This window comes from Panthera leo, chromosome E1 (genome assembly GCF_018350215.1).
Source record: "Panthera leo isolate Ple1 chromosome E1, P.leo_Ple1_pat1.1, whole genome shotgun sequence".
NCBI classification, from domain to species: domain Eukaryota; kingdom Metazoa; phylum Chordata; class Mammalia; order Carnivora; family Felidae; genus Panthera; species Panthera leo.
The window spans coordinates 15,108,574-15,132,821 of NC_056692.1; the positions used below are offsets into that span (position 1 = coordinate 15,108,574).

Genomic DNA, 24,248 nt, shown 5'->3' on the forward strand with positions numbered 1-24,248 from the left:
GGAGGGGGCGGGCCCGAGAAGGCTCCGCCTTCGCGCTGAGGTCAGCGCGCACCGCTGCGTGTGACGCTCTGGTTGCCGCAGAGACGCCCCGCCCCCGCGCGGCGCTGCGGAACCGGAGCTCCGGGCGGCGTCGGCAGCGGCGCGGGAGGCGGCAAGGCCGGGGCGGCAGAAGGCGGCGCGGCGACCGCAGCGAGAGCGGCGGGGACGGAGCAGACCACGACGAAGGCGCGCAGGCAGCAGGGCCGGGCCGGGCCACGGGGAGAGCGGCCGCCGGGAAGCGGGCGGGAGGCCGGGCGGGCAGCGGGCAGCCGCCGAGCTGCGGAGCGACATGGTGCTGCTCAAGGAGTAGTGAGTGTCCGGCGCGCCGTGCGGAAGCGGGGAGGAAGGGAAAGTCGGGGATGACGACCAGGGAGCCTGATGGCTTGGCGGAGTGGATGCAGCGACCGGACGGGGATGGGGAGCAATGGATGGGCTGTTGGGCGGCCCAGCAGGGGCTGAGGGGACCGTGAGGGCCGGAAAGGGCCTGAGGTGGGGCCAACGGGGATAGAGAGATACGGACAGCTCCTGAGGTGGGGCCTGAGGGACAGTGAGGGCCGAATAGGCCTGAGAGAAGAGGCCAAAGGGACAATGAGGGCTGGACAGGGCCAGAGATGGGGTCAAGGGGACAGCGAGAGCCAGCAGGGCATGAGGAGGGGCTTGAGGGGATGGAGATGCGTGGTGGCCCTACAGTGGGGGCAGAGGGACGAAGGGGCCCGCCAGAACTACAGGAGTGGCCGCGGGGACTGGCGGGAGAAGGAGGAGTAGGCTTCAGGGGCTGAGGAACAGTTAAGACAGCTTCAGGAATGGAGCCGAGATGGTGGAGAGGAGCGTGAGGGGGACCTGGAGTATGAGGAGTGGCCGCCTTAGGCATGGGGAGGATTGTAAGGAAGTGCACACAGGGAAAGGTGCAAGGAGTTAGGGCCAGGCTTGGGTGACAGAGGAAGGGTCTAAGAAGATTGCAGAGGGGACTGGTGGCGTGACATGGTGCCTAAGTGGTAGGTGCAGGGGAGGAGGTACTTGGAAAGAAGCTTAGGATGTTTGCTTGGGACTTGGGGGACACTTGGGGAAGGCATCCAGAAAATATTGGGGAGGAGCTGGTTTGTGGGAGTTAGAGTGCTGGAGAGGGCTGGGATGTTACCGCGGTAGAGGACAGTTTGGAGAGGGAGTAGGTTTGTGAATGTATGTAATAAATAAACGTATTGGAGTAGGGGTTAGGGGGCAGGGGCAGCCTGTCTCTAGGGCAGTCTCAGTCTTGGTGCAAAGAGGGAAATTGCTTTGAGAAATTAAGGAGGTTCCCATAAAGCCATTACTTGAGGAAAGACAGTGAAGGGTGAGGGAGTTCTCGACTAGTGACTGGGGTGGAAAACTAGTGACTTCTGGTAGGTGTTGTAGGCAGAAGGCTTGCTCCTGAAATCCAGGGGATTGGATGACAGGTGGGGATGTGTAGATGGCTAAATCTTTCAAACACTAGATGACCCATCACTGAAGCTCATGGTTCCAAGTAAACATTTGAGGACTTCCTCCCTGCCCCCAAAGAGGAGAGATTGAATGTGTGTGTGCAGAATTTACGGTGAAACTGTGATTCCCTGGAGAAGAGGGTGGGTGGGCAGCATTGGGTCAGAAGCCCAGGAAATCCAGAAGGGGGAGATGTCCCCATAGAGAGCAACTGGTGGAACTCAGTTGGTAGCCAGGCAGGTGTGCAGAGGGCTATTTCCACTCTGTCATTGAAAGCACTTTGCCCCATCCCATATGGCTTGCTCCTTGGAGGTGTTTAGGACATTTAGGACATAGTGTGGCGCTTTGGTTAACAAAGGGAGCAGAGACCCAAGCTGTCGTCCCGGCTGGACACCTCATCTGAACAGCATTTTTTGGAGCCCCTCCACCTCTAGTTCTTGACCTCCAGTCTGATGTTGATCCAGCCAGAGCTTGGAGCTTGGTATGGTGAGGAGGAAGAACCTTGGGATACCAATGGGAGGAGAGCATGGTGCACTTTGGCTTTTAACTTCGACCGTCCAGAAAACAGGCTTTTCCCATCCCATCCCATTCTCCTGGTCTTTTTATCTCTTCCCAAGTGAATTCCAGAGTCTGTAGAAACCTGTAGTTTTGTGAAGAAGGTCAGGCAGGGAAGGGACCTTCAGAAGAGATCTGAGTGAGTTTTGAAGAAAGGGCCTTCCTCCCCAGTCTTTGTTCTTCTACCCTTGAAGCCTACCAGGGAAAGGTCCAAGGTGCCGGGGCTGCAGAGCCTGCCTGGCATCTGCGTTTCCTTCCGGCCTGACTTGTGCCCCGCGTGTGCTCCGGCGAGTGTGTGCGTCCTGGGGCAGGGGCCGAGGAGGGGGGCATCCGAGACACTTGGCCGTGGCTGCAGTGCTGCAGCTCTGGGAAGGGTGGAAGTGAAGGTCACACTGAAGTGAGCACAGCTCCAGTCTCAGCCCAGCACTGCCCCTGTGGCCCTATCCTTTGGAATTGCACCCAATTGCTGCTAAAGTGGTTTGCTCCTGAGGAGCCAGGGAGAGACGTCCGGGTGTGCGGCTGTCACGTAAGGCAGCCTCAGAGCATCCCGTCAGGAGCTGGGGGAGACTTGGTGCCTACCCAGGGTCTGGCGGTTTCCCTGGTGATTTTTCTGACACTTCCTCTAACAGGATTCTCCTGGATTTGATTTCTGCAAATTCTTGGATGTGACTCTTACTGCTGTTCTTGCAGATAAAAGGCGTATTGTTTTCTAGGAAGTTTCTTCTGAGGGTGCAGAAATTGTGGCCTCCACGTTGAAAGTATTTTTCTGCGCTGTCGGCTTTCTCTAATGGGAGGAGGGCATTCGCGGCAGCATCCAGTAACCTGCAGGACTTGTGTTATTTGAGTCATTCTGGAGGAGGGGGTTAGCAGGCAGTAAGCACTTGAAGCCCCTTTTGTTTTTCCTGCTCCTTTTCTGCCCCGCACCTTGCCTTCAGTGTGATGTTTTTCTCAGACCCCTGTGTGCTTCTTGCTACCTGGGGGACCTTTGTGGATTTGGAAAATAGTGAGCGGACTGTTTAGCAGCCTGGAGCACAGATCCCAGTTGTCGGAAGCACTGCTTAGGAAGGAGAACATAGCAGCTCACGCTTCGCCAAGCGTGCGAGGTGCAGGAGGCTCCAGGGCGTTCCAACTGGGGTCTGGGCACTGAGAACCTGAGCTCGGGAGCGGGCCTCGTTTGTATGAATACAACCAAGTGTTTTGGTCTCACCTCTCCGACCTCGCGGCTTTCAGCTGGGGCTTGGCTGTTGCTCTGCCACTAGCCCTCGCACCTCTGTGGAATGCTGACGGGTGTGCGACCTGGCTGGGCATGACTTGTTGGGCATGGCTTGTTGGCACCTCCAACAATCAGTGGTCGTTAAGATGGAGAAGAAGTAAAAGGAAACTGTCAATTGGGGTGCCTTTGGACAGCTTCTGGAGTTTAAGACACAAGTCGAGTGTCCTCTCTTGGTGACTTTGTGATAGTAGCTTGTATTGCAATATCCTGCCTCAGAGCAGAGATGGTTGGTGTGTGCTCTTGGGGTGATTAAGCTTTGAAGGAGCTTGGTCCCTTCCTAGCTTTCTACCTTGAGGGCCATCGTCAGGACGTTGGGCCCGTAGAGATGAAATCCCCAGGGCCCGAGTCTTCAGGTCTGACTCCTCATCTTGGCTTCAGAGTTTGCGGGGGTGGGGAGGGGGGAGGGGGGGGTCCTCGTTTGGCTGGGAAAGATATCAGTGGGGGAAAGGGAGAAGAAGACAGCTCCAAATGTGAGTCAGAGGCCTGCGAAGTAGCCCGTAGGGGGACAGGCTTTCACTGAATCACAGGTTCTAAGTTGGGGCTGAAGGGCACAGACGATCCTGCCTCATAGCACTCAGGGGGCCATTCTCTGCTGGGTTTTCGGCAGTGAGCATATGCCATGTGCAACAGAACATTTAAGACTGTTCTACAGTGGTGCTGTAATGGCCTTGGGTAGCATTCAGGCCTGAAGTTGATACTGTTTTCCCTCTCTTGTAGCCGAGTCATCCTGCCTGTGTCTGTAGATGAGGTAAGTTTTTTTTTTTTTCCTTTTTATTCATAGTTTCTTTTTATTCATATAATTGCCTGCGACCATTAGCTACGTTGGGCTACAAGTGGCCCACACTCTTGGTGTGGTTTTCATGGTTGTTCTAACTTAGAGATACTCAGTATCTGATGAGAATTTTCCTAGTGGCACCTTTAGTCGAAGGAGGGCACCTATTTTGTATATCTGCAACCTGCCTCAAGCTGTCGGCATGCTAGGTAACTTTGAACGGAGACTTTGGATAGAGACTAAACCAGCCCCGTTTACCTGCTAAGACTGTGCCTGTTGGGAGACATTTTATTGAGGGGACTGAGTGTGTGAGGGGATTTCTGGGCCCTCCAGCACTTGACTGGGAAGCGTGCACGGCCCTCTGTCTGGTTGTGCAACAAACCAGTAGGGCAGGAAATCTCCGAGGCCCTCCCTAGCCATGCTCTAGGTGACCGCTGGGAAGACCAAGGCCCCGAACCCTTTTACGGAGGGCAAGGAATAACAAATGGGCTTGGCTTGCCCTCTGTCCTTTTATGGTTTTAGGCCCAACGTCCCTGTGTATGGGGATCTGGCAGGACTTGCCCCAAGAAGGTTCATAGGCCATGCTGACTCAGAATCGTGTCTTGGACAGCAGAAAACTGTCATAGAGCCTCCCTTGTTCCATCCTTTCTTTGAATCTCCTCCACTGTCTTCTCCTGTTGCAGCCTGGTCTTTGCACCCCCCAGCTTCTAGCCAGGCTCCAGTTTGGGTGAAGTGTGTCAGCCAGCGCAGTGCCCTCAGTCACTGTCTTTCCTGTGGTGTCAGCATGAAGCTCCTGTGATAACTTACACTCTGTTCCAAATATGAAATGGACCTTTGAAAAATGAAATCAGGCCAACAGAGCCTGCAGCACACTTTAGATGAGACAGATATCCAAGCTTCTTGGACCCAAAGGGGGTGGGTAGCCATCGGCCCCCTAGAGGATCGTCTCCAGTGGTGGGCTGTAATCTGATAAGAGCTGTGGAGACCTGGGGGTGGGAGCCAGAGGTGGTCCTCGAACATGCTCTGGGAGCTCTAGGAAAGGAGCTTGAGAGAAACCAGACTGGGGATGCAGGGCAAAGGGCATGGAAAGGATAGATGCTCCTATCCCTGGAAGCACCTGACGTGTACTTGGGGCCTGGGAACCCTGTGCTTAGGCTGACAGGTGTTGGGCTTGGGGGGCTCCTGTTAACCCACCTCCTTGGGGGCTTTGCCGTCTTTGTGAAAAATAAAAGTGATGATTTTCCAAATCAGGAGGCCAAGCAGGAAGGCTCGGCCTGTCCCTTACCCTGAAACTCAGCTCTTGGGAGTCCAGTAACCCTCTCTTTGCTGTACAGGATGATCCCACCCCCCCCCCCACCCCCGTCAGGAAGATGTCCCCCAGGAACTCCGGAGTACCTCAGTGTAGCATTTAGGGGCAAAATGGGTCTTTTCACAGGGAGTATCTTGATAGAACAAGGATGGGAATATCTGTGAGAAGTGTGGCCAACCCGGGAGAGCCAGCACTGTTCAGGAGCACCTATTGGCTACTCTGCAGCAAGGCTGGAGGTGACTTAGGATGGGGCCAAGAGTGGAGGGAAAGAGGAACTCACCTGGAGATCATCTGCAATTGGCAGTTTTTAGCTTGTGATTTTTTTTTTTTTTTTTTTTTTTTTTTTTCAGCATTGAGGAAATGATGGGGCAGGTTGAACAGAGCCTAAAGTCTAAGCAGAAGCTTGGGAAGTAAGCTCTGCTAAGGATTCATCTGTCCGCCTGGGAATGGTCAGCCTTTTCTTAGCTAGAAACCACTGATGAGAAAGCAAGTACATGGCTTGGGTAGGGTGAAGCAGGTGCTGCTTCTCTAAGATTTTTTGTTTTTAAGTAACCTCTGTGGCCCTAGTGTGGGTCTTGAACTTATAACCCCAAGATCAAGAATCCCTTGCTCCACCATCTGAGCCAGCAGGCACCCTGGAGCTGCTTTTCTGATGGCTTAAACCTTAGTTCCAGAGATCAGAAAATCTTGAATGGGGAAGCCAAAGAAGAAACAAGTAATGATCAACCTTTTCAGTCTTTATCAATAGACCCATCATGACTCTTGGTTCCCATGGGAACAGCCCAGCATCATATGACTGTTGGATTTACTTCCTAATTGGAGGCCTTGATTTGAGGCCCTCGTGGCTTTCTTTCCTTTTTTTTTTTTAAAGTTTATTTATTTATGTAAGTGATCTGTATAGCCAACGTGGAGCTTAACTCAAGGCCTCAGGATCAAGAATTGCATGCTCTTGTGACTGAGCCAGCCAGGCACCCTTCCTCAGGGCTTTCTGTTGTAGGTAGGGGAAGAGAAGAAGGAGAAAAGAGAAGGCCATGTCTTTATAACGATCCTGATGGTGTGAATCAATATTTTGGGGCGGAATTAGTTTCTATCTGGCCAGAGCCTTTGGGTTAACACTGCACAGGGTTTCTAGGCCTTCTGCGGAGAAAGCCCTGGATGTTTGACAAGGGTGTGTCCACCGGTGGTTCCTGGCTTAGATAGGCCCACCCTCTTCCCTGTGGGCAGGGCTGTTTTACTTCCCATTTCCAGAAATGCATGTTACCATCCGCCTGTGGTACCTGGCCTGACACAGTCACGTGGATGGGGCCAACAGCTGTGCTGTTTTTCATGATAATATTGCCTGTCAGTGTTTCAGGCCCACCCACTGCATGTTCCTGGGCTCCCACTCCCAGGTTGCCTAAGTGGTAGAGTCTGTTTTTCTTAGCTGAGTGTCTTAGTTCTTTGGGACAAGGGCAGGCCTCATTGTCCTAGGCCTGAGGAGGCTGGACTCCTCAGATGGATAAGGGTTTTTTATCTGATTTAATGGTCTGCCCGCCACCCCCACCCCCATCTGAGTGTGGCTGCTTTCCGCTTTCCGAAGGTGTGGCGCCACTTTGCCAAAGGGAACCCTCTGGCATGAAAAGTGTCCCTCACTTGTAGCTTCTGAAGGCCAGTCTTACTTAACCCCTTTGGATTAACAGAACGGCCTTCACTTGTCTCATTGGGATTAAAGGATCAGAATATCAAGAGAGATTAAAGGGGGAAGATGCTGGCCCAACAGACTGATCCTCTTAGAGCCTGCCCTCTGGTTCCTGTATCTGATGAGGAACCAAATGAAGGGGATTAGTGTCTGCGTGGGGGCCCCTCCCCAAGCAGCGCCACCAGCCACCAGCCCTGTCCCCTCCACCAGGCCCTTTCTTCAGCCTGTCCTTCAGGATTGCTGAGTCAGTGGTTAGATGTTATTATGACTCTTCTCTGAAACAATTAATGCTCCTTCTTAGGAACCCCTGTTTTAGCCCAACCCGGACCCACTTGAGGGGGTGGACTTGGAAAGGTACAGAGACAGCTTGGTGTTCCACGGGGGCACTGAGGCAGCACTGATGTTGTTCAGGATTAGCAAGGTCAAGGTGACTGGCTCTGTCCCAGATGTTTCTCTCTATGGGATTAACTGAGCCTTGATCACTTGCTTGGGCCTTTCTTTGGCATTTTATACTGGGTTTTTACTTTGGAAGTTAGGCCTCTAGTCGTTTGTCCTAGTGTGCTGCCTCCCCCAGACTCTGCCCAGAAATTTCCCTGCAGTGCTTCATTCTGAAGCTGCTTGGTAGAGCGGGCTTCCAAGTTTGAGGGGAAGTAGCCCTGGAAGCTGCCTCTGCTCCTTGCTGTTGCAGGGAGTGGGTTAAGTGGCAGCTGCTCAGAGACGCAGCCTCTCTCTTTTAATCTCGAAGGGAGGGAACCCCTTGTCTATCTCTCCTGGGTGTAAAAGGAGTCTGGGGAGCAACGTAGAGGGTGAGGAAAACCTTTATACCTGCAGTGTGATTACGTACCTTTTTTTCTCATCCTCCCTGAATAGTTGTTCCTGGTGGCACTGGCAGTAAGAGGGAAAATGCATCCTCCGGTAGAGACATAACTTCCTGCATTAACTACTGCCATTCATTCTTTTTGCCTTATTTTTCCCTCCAAACAGCTTCACTCAGAAGGTTGCAGAAGGGCCAGGTCTGGGCAATGCCCAGGTCACTGGCCATAACACTGGGTTGTCCTGAGGGGGTCAGAGGAGGCCGGTAACCTTGACTGGTGACTTGATAGGGTGGCAGATGCCCAAATAAAGGAAAACCAGGTTCTTGCCATCTAGTAAAGGCACACACCGTGGGGTCGGAATCTCTGTCATCCAGTATGGGAAGCAGGCCACTTGCCCCAGCGCTACCAGGAATCTGGAAAGCATCAGGAGGTTTGGTCGCCTGTAAAACTGTTCTCTGAGGTGCTGGCAGGGTGACGAGCTGCCCGACACTGGAGAAAAAACAGGTAGATGAGTCAGTTTACAGCGGAGGTTGTGGACTTCTCAGAGCACTGGGGCAACTTTCTTTGACAAGAAGTCCTGTGTTAGGATCTGTTTGAATGAATGGGGTGAAGAGATTCTAGTGGCCGACCCAGATCTGGTTTTAGGGTCTTAATACCAGAGGCAGGTTCAGGGAAGAAGCTGCCTTGGACTCTGTAATCTGGTTCCTGGATAGTGGTGTGAAGTTAAGTATATTTACCTGGCTCCTTCAGCCTTGCTGGAAGATGGGAAAATGGAAGGATGAAACGAAACACATCTGATAGCTAAAGAGAGGCCACGGAGCAGCGTTCTTAGTCGCTGTGGGTGGATTTGGGCAAGGTCCCAGTGGAACTGCAGAATGAGGTCCTGGATGCAGGGGAATCCCAGAGTGATCTCACTGGACAGTTCCTGGCAACTGGACTCTGTGCGCCTGTCGAGAAGACTCTGCACTGACAATGACGCCTGTCTCTCTGTTGCTCTAGTACCAAGTAGGGCAGCTGTATTCTGTGGCCGAGGCCAGTAAAAACGAAACGGGTGGTGGTGAAGGCGTGGAGGTGCTGGTGAACGAGCCCTACGAGAAGGATGGCGAGAAAGGCCAGTACACACACAAGATCTACCACCTACAGAGGTATGTGGCCGAGCAGCAGGGCCGGGAGGCAGGCAGGGATCGAAACAGAGATAGTGGATCACTGGGGTTTTGTTCCGGGTTCTCGGCTGGTTACGCGGGTTGCTTCACCTGTGGGAGTGGGTGTAAAGGACACTTCTTTGCTCATTTAAAGGTTTTTTTAGTTTATTTTAAATTTATTTTTTAGATTTTTTTTTTTTTTTAATACTTTCCCCGCCAGGTTCCTCGTCCCTAGAGGTGGTAGTGTTTAGTTTCTTGGAGGCTGTTCCATGGTCTGTGAGTATAGGGGTGTGTGTGTGTGTGTGTGTGTGTGTGTGTGTGTGTATGGGTGTTCCATTTCCTTTATTGTTCTCTCATCCATGGGATCGAACTATACGTACAGATATGGACTCGGAGCTTTTGTTACTTGTCATATCATAGCTGTCTTTGGCTGTCAGCATATTCAACCCTGTTCTTTTAGAGAGCACAGTGTTAGGTCATACAGATGTGCTATAGTCTGCTTCACCAGTCCTCCCCTGCTGGACGGACAGTCATCCTTCCCAGATGTTACACAGATCTTTTGCTGCACTTATGTGTATAAATCTATAGTACATGCTCCTAAAAGTGAAATTGGGGGCAGGTAGTATTTTAAATTCTGATATTGGGGAATTGGTTACTAGAGAACTTGAAGCACCTCTTTTTGGATCAAAGGCATACGTATTTAATTAAAAGAAATTTTTGTTTCTTTTTTTAACATTTATTTATTTTTGAGACAGAGAGAGACAGAGCGTGAACAGGGGAGGGGCAGAGAGAGAGGGAGACACAGAATCGGAAGCAGGCTCCAGGCTCTGAGCCATCAGCCCAGAGCCTGACGCGGGGCTCGAACTCACAGACTGCGAGATCGTGACCTGAGCCGAAGTCGGATGCTCAACCGACTGAGCCACCCAGGCGCCCCTAAAAGAAATTTTTTTTAATGTTTACTTATTCTTGAGAGAGAGAGAGAGAGAGAGACAGAGTGTGAGCTGGGGAGGGGCAGAGAGAGGGAAACCCAGAATACGAAACAGGCTCCAGGCTCTGAGCTGTCAGCACAGAGCCCGAAGCAGGGCTCGAACCCACGCACTGTGAGATCATGACCTGAGCCGAAGTCGGACGCTTAACCGACTGAGCCACCCAGGTGCCCCAAAGGCATAAGTAAACGTGAGTCTGAGGGGTGCCTGGGTGGCTCAGTGGGTTAAGCGCCAGACTTAGCTCAGGTCATGATCTCACAGTGCATGGGTTTGAGCCCCACGTCCAAATTTGTGCTGACAGCTCAGAGCTTGGAGCCTGCTTCTGATTCTGGGTCTCCCTCTGTCTGCCCCTCCCCAGCTTACATGCTGTCTGTCTCTCTCTCAAAACTAAATAAACATTAAAAAAATAAATAAAAATAAAAGTGAGTCTTATTTGTATACCAAAATCCATAGCAAATCACATAGATTTGCTGAATCATATATTTCAGTAAACAGTCATATTTCAGTAAACTCTAAGCTGACCCAAAGGGCACTGAAAGCCATGGTAAACATACACCAGCTTGAATGGAAGTTGAACAAAGCTAGTTTTAGAAACTATCCAGTACTGGAAAAAATAAATCTTATCTATGCCTTTTTTCCCCCCAAATCTATGGTTTTTAACTGTGGTAAAATACACAAAACACAAAATTCACCATTTTTAAGTTCAGTGGCAATAAGTACATTTACATTGCCATGTAACGTAAACCGGAATCTTCATTTCCAGTCGCTGAACTGACCAGACATGAAATCAATTTCATTTTCGTCTGGTGAAATCCCTGACTTAATGTAGTCTGATGCTCTGGAGATGTAAAAGTGCTAGCCCAGAGCGGTCCAGGATTTTGTGAGTGCTGGAACCAGGAAGAGAGCAACACTGTAAAGTGGGGAAATCTCGCCATGGTCCCATTTCCTTGCCGTTGTCTTCTTTCTCCTCCATGTCTCCTCTTCGTCGTCTTCCATCCCTACTCAGTTGACTGCCAACCAGTCCTTACTGAGACATTCGCCGTTGGTTAGGATAAGACTCAGGATATGCCTTCCCCATAGCGTCTCTGTGTTTTCCTAAAGAGGACTTTGCAGAGAGAGTGAGGTTGGGAGAAGAGACCAGCTGGTTTCTTACGACTCAGTTGGTCCAACCAAAGTGTCAGAGGGGAGATCTGCACATGTGGAGGGTGGGACACGTCTTACTCTCTTCCTTAAAAGAGAGGGGGTAAACTTTGGGCTGCCACCACCACTCTTGACTTAACTTCAACTGCAAAAACCAGATGGAAACCAACAGTGCTGAATCCCGTGACCACCTTCCCTCATGAGGATCAAAGCCTTCCTGTCAGCCGTCTGGTTGCCCTGGTCAGAAATATGGGCTGCCCACTACCTTCTTCCTCGTCCCTCATATCACATCATGTCCTTTTGACTCCATCTCCTTAGTACCTCCAGCATTTCCATTGCCTTCCATCATCTCTTGCCAGCCATCATCATCTCTTACTACAGCGCCTCCTAACTGTTCTCCCTGCTTTCCATTTCTCTGCTTCCAGTGTTCTGTCCAAAGATAGATCTGTTGCTCCCCAGCTTAAAAGCTCTGGATGGGGACACCTAGGTGGCTCAGTTGGTTGAGCGTCCAACTTTGGCTCAGGTCATGATCTCACAGATTGTGAGTTCGAGCCCCATATTGGGCTCACTGTTGTTAACCTGTCAGCACAGAGCCCACTTTGGATCCTCTGTCCCCCTCTCTCTGTCCCTCCCCTGCTTGTGCTCTCCGAAAAATAAATAAATAAATAAATATTTAAAAAAAAAAAAAAAGTTCTGGATGGCTTCCCTATGCCCAAAAGTATGGATAAAGTCCATACTCCTTGATGTAACTTACAAGATCTTTTATGATCAGATTTTGCATCTTTTCTTTTCTTTTCTTTTTCATGTTTATTTATTTTTGAAGAGACAGAGACAGAGCATGAGTTGGGGAGGGGCAGAGAGAGAGGGAGACAGAGAATCCCAAGCAGGCTCCAGACTCTGAGCTGTCAGCACAGGGCCTGACGTGGGGCTCGAACTCATGAACCGTGGGATCATGACCTGAGCCAAAGTCGGCCGCTCAACTGACTGAGCCACCCAGGCACCCCATCATGTTTTCTTATATTTCCTGCCTCATACCTTATACCAGCTACTCCAATCTTCTCTTTCTCCTACCTTTTCTAACCTCACTTCTGACCTTTCTAGCTCAGTCCTACTCACTCTATTCTGTGTTCGTGTAATTCTTATTTTCTCTGAGGAGCCTCCCCATGTCCCACCCCATGTGGACATGGGGAGGCTCCCCATGGGGAGCCTCCCCATGTCCCACGGTCCCTCCCACACTGTGTTCTCCCCACGCTCTGTCCCCCCAGAGCCCTGGGCTCACCCGTTATGGCATATACACGTACAGTGCCGTCCTCTGCCTGGTTTGCTGGACTCCCTGCTCGCACGTAAGCTCCATGAAGTCAGGAGCCATGTCTGTGTGATTTCTGTATGTGTCCTGGTGCCTGGCACACAGGAGTATTTCCCTGAATGAGTGTGTCGGTGAGTGAATGAATCTCAGAGGGTTGCTGGGTGCCTGAATCAGCTCTCTGCTGGACTTAGCTCTTTTGTCTTAGGCCCAGGCTCTAAAGCTGATGAGATCGTTGGGGCCTCTAAAGACTACATGGATTACCAGCTAAAAACGAAGGCAGAGGAACGTATGCACCTTTAAAAACAAACAGGCAAACAAACAAAAATGGGCTCATACTGTACCTGCTGTTCTGTAACCTGAGATAAAATGAATTGATGAAATATTTTGTCCTGGGAGTCAGATGGCCCTGAGGCCCTTCTGGCCTCCCAGAACTGACGAAGCAGATCAGATTATCTTGGATCCCATATTCCAAGTTCATCAGCCTGTCAGTCACGCTGGCCCATAAGCCTAGACGGGTGAACTCTTGGAGTTATCACATCCTTGCAGGGTGTAGTATAATGCTCTGGGCCTGGTGAGCTAAAAAATATGGGTAATGATAATGTAAGGACTGCCAAGCCATGGCAGGTAGCCCAGGGTCCCACCTGCTGTCCTGTTCTGATGGGTGGTGAGGTACTGGGGCGAGTAGTGGGTAGATGTTAGTAGCCAGCCAAGCCTGGGCATCAGGCTCTGACAGGTGGCCTCTCACACACAAGAGTAACCTGCTTGTCTCGTGGAAATTTGCTTGTCAACCCCACTGAAGAAGCTGTGGCCTGAAGAATGTGATGTAAAAGCCCACTGTCTTTTCTCCTCTCCGTTTTTCTTCACAATCCCTTTTTCTTACCACAGCAAAGTGCCCACGTTTGTTCGAATGCTAGCCCCAGAGGGAGCCCTGAATATACATGAAAAGGCATGGAATGCCTACCCTTACTGCAGAACTGGTAAGTGCAGACCTGGCCAGAAGCTGGAGTTTGAGCCCCAAGGTGGACCGAGGGTGTGGTCAGGTAGGCCCAGGGGTGGCAGTGAATTAGGGTTTGGGGTCATACCTTCATTTGCCAGATTAAGCCAGTGAAAAGATGAGTCTGGGGACTCCCTCCGGGCCGGTGGTGAGCGTCTGTGCTGTCTAGTACAGTTTGGCAGCCAGCTGGGTGGGAACCACCAAGGAGTCACGGCCTGGATGGCATAGAACCAGCCCGCCTTGGTTGGGATGGTATAATAATTATGATGGTTTTTACTGATTGCAGAGTTAATGCTCTCTGTTTAAATCGTGGAACATACATCCAAACAGAGGAAAATAATCACCCACGATTCTTCCATTTCTAGATAGTCATGTTAACAGTGTAGTGTCTTTGTATCTAATCCTCTTTTTAATGCTTACATGCACATCTCCAGACACATTTTAAAGACAAATTTTAGATCAAATCGTACTAATTGTTAAATTGTTCATTTTTTACTCAGAACATTTTCCCTATCACTATGCAGTCTACTGTTTTTTAAATTCGTAATGTCTGAATAGTATTTTATTCTGTGAGGGTACTGTGATCTTTTTAAACCACTCCCTTATTGTTAGACACTGAAATTTCCAGTTAAATATAACATATTTGGGTTTGGCTTGAAAAGCAGCTTTGAGTCTGAGGAACTCTTGAGGGCAGCAGTCGTAGGAAAGGACCTATAAGGTGACCTTCTTGCCCTGGGGGAGGGTCAAGCCTGTGTGTGTGTGTGTATGTGTGTATTATATAGATATGTACTATATATATATATATATCACATAGAATATACATGCCAGATCTGGGGAGTAAGGAGACAAGGAGGGAAGGTGGTTACTGCTAAGAGCCCTGAATTGAAGGCTTACACAAAATCAGCATATTCTGTATTCAAGGTATGAGTAGGGGTGGAATTATTGTCTTAATCTTGGCTATCTGGAGTTTCTGGAAAGGAAAGACTTGAACCTCCACAGAGAACTTTCTCTTCTAGACATTCTGGGATTCCTTTTGAGTAATTCAGACTCTTAGCATTTTAGGATTCTTAGGTCTTGAAGGCTCTTTAAGAGTAGAACTCTTGGAGGACCGAAGCCAGTACTGATCCAAATCTTGGCAGGGGGTGGGGGTGTCCTTAGAGGTCCCCTGGAATTTGACTGTGAGTTAGTTGAGTGGCCTTTCCCCTGGCCAACCTGCATTTGTTGGCATAGACAGTCTGGCTGTGGGGCCCTCCTGCCAGCCTCTACTTACGTGTAGAGTTAACACCTGTCTCATTTGTTGGAACCCGGCACACCCTAAAGATTGTATCTGATGAGGATGTTCCACCCATGGAGTCCTTATCCTGTGGACTTTGGGAGTGACTAAAGGCTAGAGCACAGAGTCATTGCTCTCTCCAACCCTCAGTGGCCCTACGGAGGTTCAAGAACTTTGTTTCAGGCGATGGACAATCTTCGGTAGAACCCGGGATGTGTAACACTTAGAGTTTTATTGCAGTAGCTGACAGTGCAAATACCACAACTCCCTAAACAGTGCAGGGTATAAAATCGTTAAATTCTTGGAAAAGAGGCATGCACACACTTTCTTAAAAGACACTGCCCACTGTGGCTGGGTGTGTCTGGCCTAGGGTCAAAGGTGAATTTTCTTTATGTCCAAGAGAATTGCATGGAGCATGCATCATAAAAACCTTAACCAACATGGCATAAAAGTGATAAACAGATAATGTGGACTCTTTCATGCCTGGGTCAGTGCTCTGCGTACAGAGCTTGTGTTGACTCAGAGACGCCTCTGTCCTCTGAGTAATTCTGGGGAGAGTGTGCTACAGCTGACACGGGCATTTTTCTAGATGCCAAGTGTCCGTTCACATATTGTCCTGATCCTTAGCAAAAAAAAAAAGAAGAAGAAGAAGAAGAATGTAATTTCTAAATATTCCATGAAGAGGAGAAGCAGGGAGTTAGGGGAGTAAGGTTGGTTTCCTCAGTGGGTGCTGGTCTCATAGCCAGAACTCTCCATCATACGGAACGAATATGTTGAATCTTAGATCTGCTTAGTTAGACATTGTTTTTTGAAATTCAGAGATAGAAATAAGGAGCCAGAAATACTGGCCAGTTCCCTCTGGTGGGAGAAAGATCAATAGTTCAAACCCCTTAGCCTGGCTGAAGTAAAGTTTGAGGTGAGAATGGATAAAGGAGCATAGGGTGTCTTTTAGAAGGCTCTACCCCTGCTCTGAGTGGAATGAAAACGGATTTGTGATGCTCTCTTCACTGTCCGCTCTTTCCGTCCTCTGACCTTGTTTCTCTCTGTTTCTTTCCTCCTGTTGCTGATAAGGAGGGGGTAAGAGGGGGCTTGGCCTGTGATTGAAAGTAGGAAGAGGGAAATAAATGTTTCTCCTCTTGCCTCTCCCTCTAACCTTAACCCGGGCCTGAACGCGGTCTCGGTAAGCCATGGTTTTAAAGTACCTGATAAGTCTTATTTGGAGAGCCGCATTTCCCAACTGCAAAGGGCTTCCCGAGACTCTTCCAGTGTAGCTAGCGTTGCGGTTTGAAGAAAAGGGTCTGTTCTGAATGCAGAGGTGTTTGGAGGGACAGGGAGGACTAGAGAAGATTGGGGGAGCTTGTTTGGTCACCTGAGTTGACATTAAAGGCCAGGGAGGGTCATCACCCTCATAGGTTCAGTAACCTAGTTTGTCAGAACTGAGTGGATCCTTTTCTCAGGGTCTCAGAAAGACTAACGCATGAGAACCCCAAATGCTGATATATTAAGTTGTATTGAAATACAGAATTAACTAATGACACCTGGTATTCCTGTTTGCTGACTAGAGTGTTCTTTCCTTGGGGACCCCTCTACTTGGGAAACCAGCGCTTACCCAGTACGCCAACACGCGGTAGAAATGTCCATTTGCTTAAGTGATTGGACTCTCGTGTCCATTGATGAGCATATTCTGTCCCCACGGAGGCTTGGCTACTGGAACATTGCTTGGAGTACACGGATTCAGGATCAGGTGGTTAGTTGGAGAACCTTAGTGGCTCGTGTCGTCAAACCAGTCCCGGCTGACACCGCTGTCTCCACTGTAGAGACGGGCTGACTAGATGTGCCCTGGAATTACTGCCTCCGGTATAACACAGGAGAATTTCTGCCAAACGGGCCTCTTTGGCCTCCCGCTCAGTGGATATCATACCTATCATTTCCTTTTTTGTGAACTGATTTCCTTCAAGCTGATAACAGGACAGGCCATGTAGTTAATAATCTTAACCGGGTGCTTTCTTGCAAGTATCTTTCGTCGGACTCCGGGAAATTACCAGTAGTCTCTTGGATTGTTTCTATACAAGGTGGGCCTTCTCTGTTATATTTCAGCGTTTCCTCATTTTAATCTCAGGGGTAACCTCAGTTTCAGTTTTGGAGTTATGGAGTTTGACTGTTAGCCCCATAAGCTGTCCAATATGGCCGTGTGACCTCCATCAGAACCTGAGATAGCTCCTAAATTCAGAGGGTACACAGTGACCTGGGCTGTTGTCAGGAGGAGAGCTAGTTTGTTCCCCAGTGACATTAGAGCTGCAGCCATTTTCTCTGGTAAATAATTGATCCGTGCTCTCCGAAGGGGTCTCATTACAATGAGCAGGAGTATAGAGGGCGCGAGATTTGGTTACAGTGACAGGAAGCGTGCAGAAGGCCGACAGACAGTGTCTGGCCGCAAGCGCCCTCTGTGCCCCGGGAGGCGGTGGGAGGTGACGCTCTGATGGCAGAGTGCTGGGTCTCCGGGGGCTTCAGCTCCTCAGAGCCGGCCCCTTTCCTTGCGCAGCTGGGAAGAATCCATTCCAGATTTGGTCTTTTGGGACTTTTGTATGAGTGAACCTTGAGGGTTGGTACATTTGAAGCGCCAGATGCACTCACGGGGCTTGAAGGGTGACCATGGCATAAGCCCCAGGGAGTGGAGAACTTTTTACTACCGTGGTCCCTGGGGGTGAGGGGCAGATATTTATTGATCCTCATTAATCTTTTTCTCTCTTCTTTCCATGTCCTTGCCTTGGAGCAGTTATTACGGTAAGAATTTCCGAGGGGGGAGTGGAATTGCAGATGATTTATAAGAAAAGAGGAAATTAAAATATCACTACACTGGCGGTTCCTGGGTGTTCCTCTCTGTCAGGAGACATGGTGCTGTTGAGGCTTAATCCTTTCGCTCCTAATGAGGAATTTGTTAATTGGCAAAGTGGCCTCTTGCCGTAAGCTGCATTGGCATGTGGCTTTGTAGGTCCGGCAGTTAGGACCACGGGTCTCACGTGTACAGGATGACCCGAGGCTCTCTCCCGCCCTCCCCACGTCATGCCTTCTCAGGGTTTACGAAACCTCGGTTCAGCTGACTGAGCGTGGCTTTCCCACGTGCGCACCTGTGGACCCCAGGCGGCACTGCCTGTTGGCAAAATTGTGAAGGCAACGGGGTGTCTTTTCCACGTCCACCCCCCCGTCATCACCCCTTCTCTTCACCCTTGGACACCACATCCGGGTGTCCGTCCCTGCTGCTCAGTGGAGGCGGCTTCTGCCCACCTCATGCCCGCTGAGGAGTTCGGGGTTAATGCGTGCCTCCTCCAAGTAGCGCCATGTTTTAAACAGCATCAAGGGAGGAAGCACCAAGGGTTCATTTGCTGAGAAGAGAACTTCAGGCCTCGGCAAAAGTCTGGCTGGCGGATGGGGCGCCGGTGAACATTTGGTTGGTTAGGAATATTCCTTCTCACATTAACCGTTGGCACTCTGTGCTTAAAGCAGGATGACCGAGTTGTTAATTACGTGGATTTTGAAGTCAGACCAATGTGGTTTTAAGGCCCAGCTCTGTCAGTGTCCCCATGGCCTTGGGCAAGTCACCTCCCCGCTTTGAACTTCACTTTCCTCGTCTGTAAAACGAGGGTGATAGTACTACAGCCCTTGCGGACTGGGATAAGGAGTGAACAAGATAACACGCCCCTAGCATGTTGTGGGCGCCTCGTCAAGTTGGCTGTTACTGTAAGACAAGCTGGAGTCTCTCAACCGCCTGTGAGCAGTAATGGGAGATAGTTACTCTCCACCTTTGAGGCTGGTGACCGTAAGGTGTTTTCCCCCTTCCAGAATGAATACATGAAAGAAGACTTTCTGATTAAAATTGAAACCTGGCACAAACCAGATCTTGGCACCCAGGAGAATGTAAGTAGCACTTCCCAAGAGCCCAAGGACTTGCAGGCTGCAGAGTGGCGTTTGAGGTTCTGCCCAGAGCTTCTCCTTCGCTGCCTTCCCCGTGGTCCCATCTTCCCTGGCCATGAAGGCAACAGCCTGTACCTAGACCCTTTCTACCAGCATGGGATTGCTCTAATTTGCCAAACATGATCTCCAAGACTCCTTTTTTCTTTTTTTTTTAATTTTTTAAATGTTTTTCTTTTATTTTTTGAGTCAGAGAGAGGGAAAGAGAGAGCACAAGTGGGGGAAGGGCAGAGAGAGAGGGAGACACAGAATCCAAAGCAGGCTCCAGGCTCCGAATTGTCAGCACAGAGCCTGATGCAGGGCTCAAACTCACGAACCATAAGGTCATGACCTGAGCCGAAGTCAGACGCTTAACTGACTGAGCCACCCAGGCGCCCCTCCAAGACTCCTTATAGGGCCTTCTCGTACAGCTGAGATTGGTCTAAAATGCAACGCTTGGCACAGAAGAATTGTATTTTTAAACCACAAAGATTATAGGGGTGCCTGGGTGGCTAATTTGGTTAATTAAGCAGCCGACTCTTGATTTGGGCTCAGGTTGTGATCTTTCGGTTTGTGAGATCGAGCCCTGCATCGGGCTCTGCGCTGACAGCTTGGAGCCTGCTTGGAGTTCTTTCTCTGCCCCTCCCCTGCTCATATGTTGTCCCTCTCCCTCTCTCTCCAAATAAATATTTAAAAGATAAAAGAATATTCTCTCTCCTCTCTCTCTCTCTCTTTCTCCCTCCCTCCCTCTCCCTCTCCCTCCCTCTCCCTCTCCCTCTCCCTCTCCCTCTCCCTCTCCCTCTCTCCCTCTCCCTCCCTCCCTTGCTTGTTCTCTCTCTCACAAAATAAGTAAATAAACATTTTTTAAAAAGGTGGGGTGGCATCTGGGTGGCTCAGTCGGTTAAGCATCTGACTCTTGATTTCGGCTCAGGTCATGTCTCACAGTTTGTGAATTCAAGCCCCGCATCGTGCTCTGTGCTGACAGTGTGGAGTCTGCTTGGAATTCTCTGTCTCTTCTCTCTCTCTTTCTCTCTCTCTCTCTCCCTCTCCCTCTCCCTCTCCTTCCCCCCTCCCCCCTGCTTGTACGTGCTCTTTCTCTCTCTCAAAATAAAATAAATATTTTTAAAAAATAAAACATGTTCACACAAAAACTTAAAAAAAAACAATAGAGAACAGTCTTCAACGTAGACTGTTCAGTGAAAAAAAGCATGATGCAAAACTGTGTATTTGTGTTACCATTTTTTGTTAAAAGAAAAATCTCTCTACATGGATGTTTGTGCATAGAACCTGGTGGTGGTGGTGTTAACTCAGGAGGGGACTGGAAGATAAGCAAGAGAAAGTTTTTTAAAAGCATCAAAGTAAGCAGTATAGGGGCACTTGGGTGACTCAGTTAGTTAAGCGTCCGACTCTTGATTTTGGCTCAGGTCATGATCTCATGATTTGTAAGTTTTGAGTTTGAGCCCTACATCAGGCTCTGTGCTGGTAGCGTGGAGCCTGCTTGGGATTCCCTCCCTCTCTCTCTCCCTCTCCCTCTCCCTCTCCCTCTCCCTCTCTTTCTGCCCCTCTCCTTCTCATTCTCTCTCTCTCTCTCTCAAAAATAAATAAGCATTAAAAAAAAAGATAGTATATGGCTAAACAGGGAACATGTCCACAAGTGTTTGTAGTCTTTATAAAGGGGAACATACAGAAATAATGTTAGTGCTGTAAGTAGCCCTGAGTGTTCTGGCCTGCTGAAATCAGAGTGTTACTTCTCTCTTGTATATCTACTTAAAATCCTTCTCTTGTTCCTTTGGATAATTTTGTCTATAATTCCTTACTGTAGGAATTGCACATCGATGACTACAGGAATAGCTGTTCCTAGGTGTTCATTCTGTTGTAGTATTTATTTATTTTTGAGAGAGAGAGAGAGAGACAGAGCATGAGCAGGGGAGGAACAGAGAGAGAAGGAGACACAGAATCCGAAGCAAGCTCCAGGCTCTGAGCTGTCAGCACAGAGCCCGATGCAGGGCTTGAACCCATGAACTAGGAGATCACAGCCTGAGCCGAAGTCGGATGGATGCTTAACCAACTGAGCCACCCAGGCGCCCCCTAGGTGTTCATTCTGACTAAAGGGTGCTTTGTAGTTGACAAAACCTACACAGTGGTCCTTGTTCCTACAGGTGCACAAACTGGAGCCTGAGGCCTGGAAACACGTGGAAGCCATATATATAGACATTGCAGATCGAAGCCAAGTACTTAGCAAGGTAGGAACTGGTTAGCGATGTGGGCGGCCTTTGAGGTGCAGAAATGACTTCCAAGTGTCAGAGAAAGCAGGGAACCATACCCAACTTGGCTCAAAGGGAAGTTCTGTCTCAGCTATTGTTTATTTTTGTAAAGTAGTGTTAAGAATTCTCCTGTCTTGACTGGGGGATTCCACCAGGAAGATAGTGGCCCGGATGTATGTGTCCTGTTTAGCCTCTGGGAATTATCACCGGACAGTGTAGGTGCCGAGGATAATTTGCTCAGCTGAAATGACACTTAGCGTGAAACTAGTTTTCAAATTAATGTTTCCAACCCAGTAATTAAAAAAACATTTATTGCCTGCCTGTTATGTTTGGAAGACTGTGTTCTGTGGATTCCAGCAGAAAAATGAAAAGACAGATGCCCTCCTCCCAAGAAGTTGGTGGTGGCTTATCAGAGTAACACACATGGCAGCACATGCCCAGAAAAGGACGGTCACTACTAGACCATGAACTTGGAGAGAGCCGGGACCAGGTGTGTCCTGCTCAGTGCTGTGCTCCCAGGAAGTATTTGTTTAGGGAAGGAAAGTTTAGTTTCTTCCTCATTCACTACTCTTCCTATCTGACGGGGGATATTGGGATCAGGGCAGAGGAATTTGGCTCTCTGCCCATTGGTGGGAAGTAAGTGTTTGCTCTCCATATCCCAGGGGTATGACACCTCTTTCTTGGACCAGTCGCTCTCTGTGCTTCGATATTTTGATCTGTATGTCTCCAAAAAGACAGGAAAACCATCCTATGCTTCCTTGCGTAATAGCCTCACTTCCACCCTCAAAAGTTAGTGGCTTTTTCAAAAAGCTTTTTATTGAAGTATAGCATACAGCAAAGTTTATATATCCTAAGTGTATAGCTTAATGGATTTTCTCAAACTGAACATACCCAGATATTTCTCCAACAGAAATGCTAACAAAGACTATGGCTCTCTGAGGATTTTGTCAACTCTGGTGGTTTTGTGTGCATGGAGATAAGCAGAGGTGGGGAAGATATGAATAATTAATTTGTTTTTATTTAAGTATAGTTGACACAAAAGGTTGATCTTTTTTTTTTTAAAAACACACATAATTTTCATTTTGGGAAATACTTTATGACTCGTGTGTATGCGTGTGATTTGTTTTCTTCGGTATTTTCGTTAAGTAGCTCTTAGAGTGAGGTTGCTTTTCTTAAGCCCATATTAGTCAGTGCAGAAGAATAGCCACAGATTAAACTTCTGTTATGGTTAATTCACACACAGCATTGACCGCGTTATAAATAAGTGAAGTGAGACTAACAATGGTATACAAGAGGATAGGTTCCATACAATGAACGTTTCCAGTAATGATTTTATTAAAACAAGTCAGTTAAAAACAACAGAACCAGCAGGAGATTGGATGAGATTTCAGGTTCGACAAGCAGTTCTCATCTATGGCCAGGTTTTAGAATCACCTGCGGAGGCTTAAAACAAAAAAAAAGAAAATCTGCCCTTACCTGCAAATATTCTTATTTGCTGGGGTTTAGGTGCAGCAGCCCAAAAATCTGTATTTTGAAAAAGCTTTCCATTCGGATGCTTATCCCAGGTTGAACATCTCTGTCTTAAGCTGGAAATATGTGCCTGCTCAGATAGTACTTGACTTGACACTTTCATACGCATAAAACTGAAAACAAACTGTGGCAGAGAAAATCACACAGAGCTCTCCTCAGAGGCAAATGTAAACGGTTCTATATCTTGTTTATAAAATTTTCCCATGTTTTCTATACACCAGCAGCTTCAACTGGTATGAAGTGTATTCTGATGGAAAAACCTAATCTCTGTGTCTCTCCCCCTCCCGCCTTCCCTCCTTCTCTCCCTTCCGACCCCAACTCCAATTCTACCACTTCTCTCAGGATTACAAGGCGGAGGAAGACCCAGCAAAATTTAAGTCTATCAAAACAGGCCGAGGACCCTTGGGACCCAATTGGAAGGTGCAGTTCACATCCTCACCACCAGGGGGCAGGGCACAGCATGGGCAGACCTCTGCCATTGAGGAGGGGAATGGCTAGGGTGGACCGAGGGAGAGCCAGAGGTCTGCCCTCTTAGTTACCTACCTGCCTATATGTGTGTTTCTAATACAGCAAGAACTTGTAAATCAGAAAGACTGCCCATACATGTGTGCATACAAACTGGTCACTGTCAAGTTTAAGTGGTGGGGCCTGCAGAACAAAGTGGAAAACTTTATACATAAGGTAAGTGACCAGGGTAAGGCCTTTCCCGTGGGGGGGGGGGGGGGTGGTTGCCCAACAAGATAAGTGACTTTTATCCTCAGGTGGGTGACATCAGAATATTTCGGTTTGATTTCCCAGACCCCACTTCCCCTTTCACTTAACTTACAGTTGAATGCTGTCTGTCCAGGAGCACCACATGTTACAGGGAAGGAAACTGAAGCAACAAAAAGGAAACAGGAAGGGGTTTTCTATGACTGAGCTTCAAATAAAACTCAGTCTTTCTCTTTGCTTGAAGCCGAAAGGCAAGAGGCCCATGAGCTAAATTCTCCAGCACCCTCAATTCCTGAACTGGACAGACCTAAGGCGTTTTTATAGCTTTTTCTCTGATGTGTTAGAGCCTCGCTCCTGGGCCACATTTCATAGCTGCTGGCCGGTTTTAACCTGGCCTTAGGCTCCAGAAACAAGAAGGGAAACTTGGCACAGTTTTTTGGGGGCCTTGGCCGAACTGTGAACACATGCGCTGCCTGTCTTGCCAGCATTTTGGACACAGGGCCTAGGCTGTGGGGGAGCTCCCTCCTACTTGAGACGTTACCTGTTGTCATGTGAGGGCAAAAATCACTGACTTTTGGGACCCAAGGACTCACCCGTGTAAGCCAGCCGGGTACCACTCTTCCCCGCCCACCCCCGGAAAGTGGAGTTGTTGACACGGAGATCGTGGGAGGGGAGCTGCAGCAGTGGCCTCTGCCTTCTGGTTCTAACTTCTAACTAGGTTCCCTCCTCTCTGTAGCAAGAAAGGCGTCTGTTTACAAACTTCCACAGGCAGCTGTTCTGTTGGCTCGATAAGTGGGTTGACCTGACCATGGACGACATCCGAAGGATGGAAGAAGAGACGAAGAGACAGCTGGATGAGGTAAGTGGGTGCCTGGAAGAGACTGGGCTCTCCACCCGGTCGATCCCCGAAGGAGACCGTCATGCGGCGCAGTTCACGAGGGCGCCGCCTGCGGCTCTAGGAACGCGTCAGTGTCCACGTGAGTAAGGTCTGGTGCCAGGTGGCATGGAAGGAGAGACAGCGAGCTGAGGCCTTGGCGTACTCGGAGAGACGAATATGG

The 24,248-nt window shown here is 49.2% G+C and overlaps 1 protein-coding gene across 2 annotated transcripts in view; it reads left to right on the forward strand.

The window, feature by feature from the left end:
• Positions 1-249: 249 nt before the first annotated feature.
• PITPNA (phosphatidylinositol transfer protein alpha) overlaps positions 250-24,248 on the forward strand; it is a 40,608-nt gene continuing 16,609 nt past the window's right edge. Inside the window, exons 1-10 of one of the 2 annotated variants that reach the window (XM_042917099.1) lie at positions 252-348; positions 4,040-4,070; positions 8,896-9,041; positions 13,356-13,447; positions 17,514-17,521; positions 18,578-18,652; positions 20,845-20,928; positions 22,822-22,899; positions 23,050-23,160; positions 23,927-24,049. In XM_042917099.1, coding sequence (XP_042773033.1) covers positions 329-348; positions 4,040-4,070; positions 8,896-9,041; positions 13,356-13,447; positions 17,514-17,521; positions 18,578-18,652; positions 20,845-20,928; positions 22,822-22,899; positions 23,050-23,160; positions 23,927-24,049 — 768 coding nt within the window. In that variant the 5' untranslated portion in view covers positions 252-328. Of the gene's footprint in view, positions 349-4,039; positions 4,071-8,895; positions 9,042-13,355; positions 13,448-17,513; positions 17,522-18,577; positions 18,653-20,844; positions 20,929-22,821; positions 22,900-23,049; positions 23,161-23,926; positions 24,050-24,248 lie in introns of both variants that reach the window. The other variant, XM_042917100.1, reaches the window with a different exon arrangement.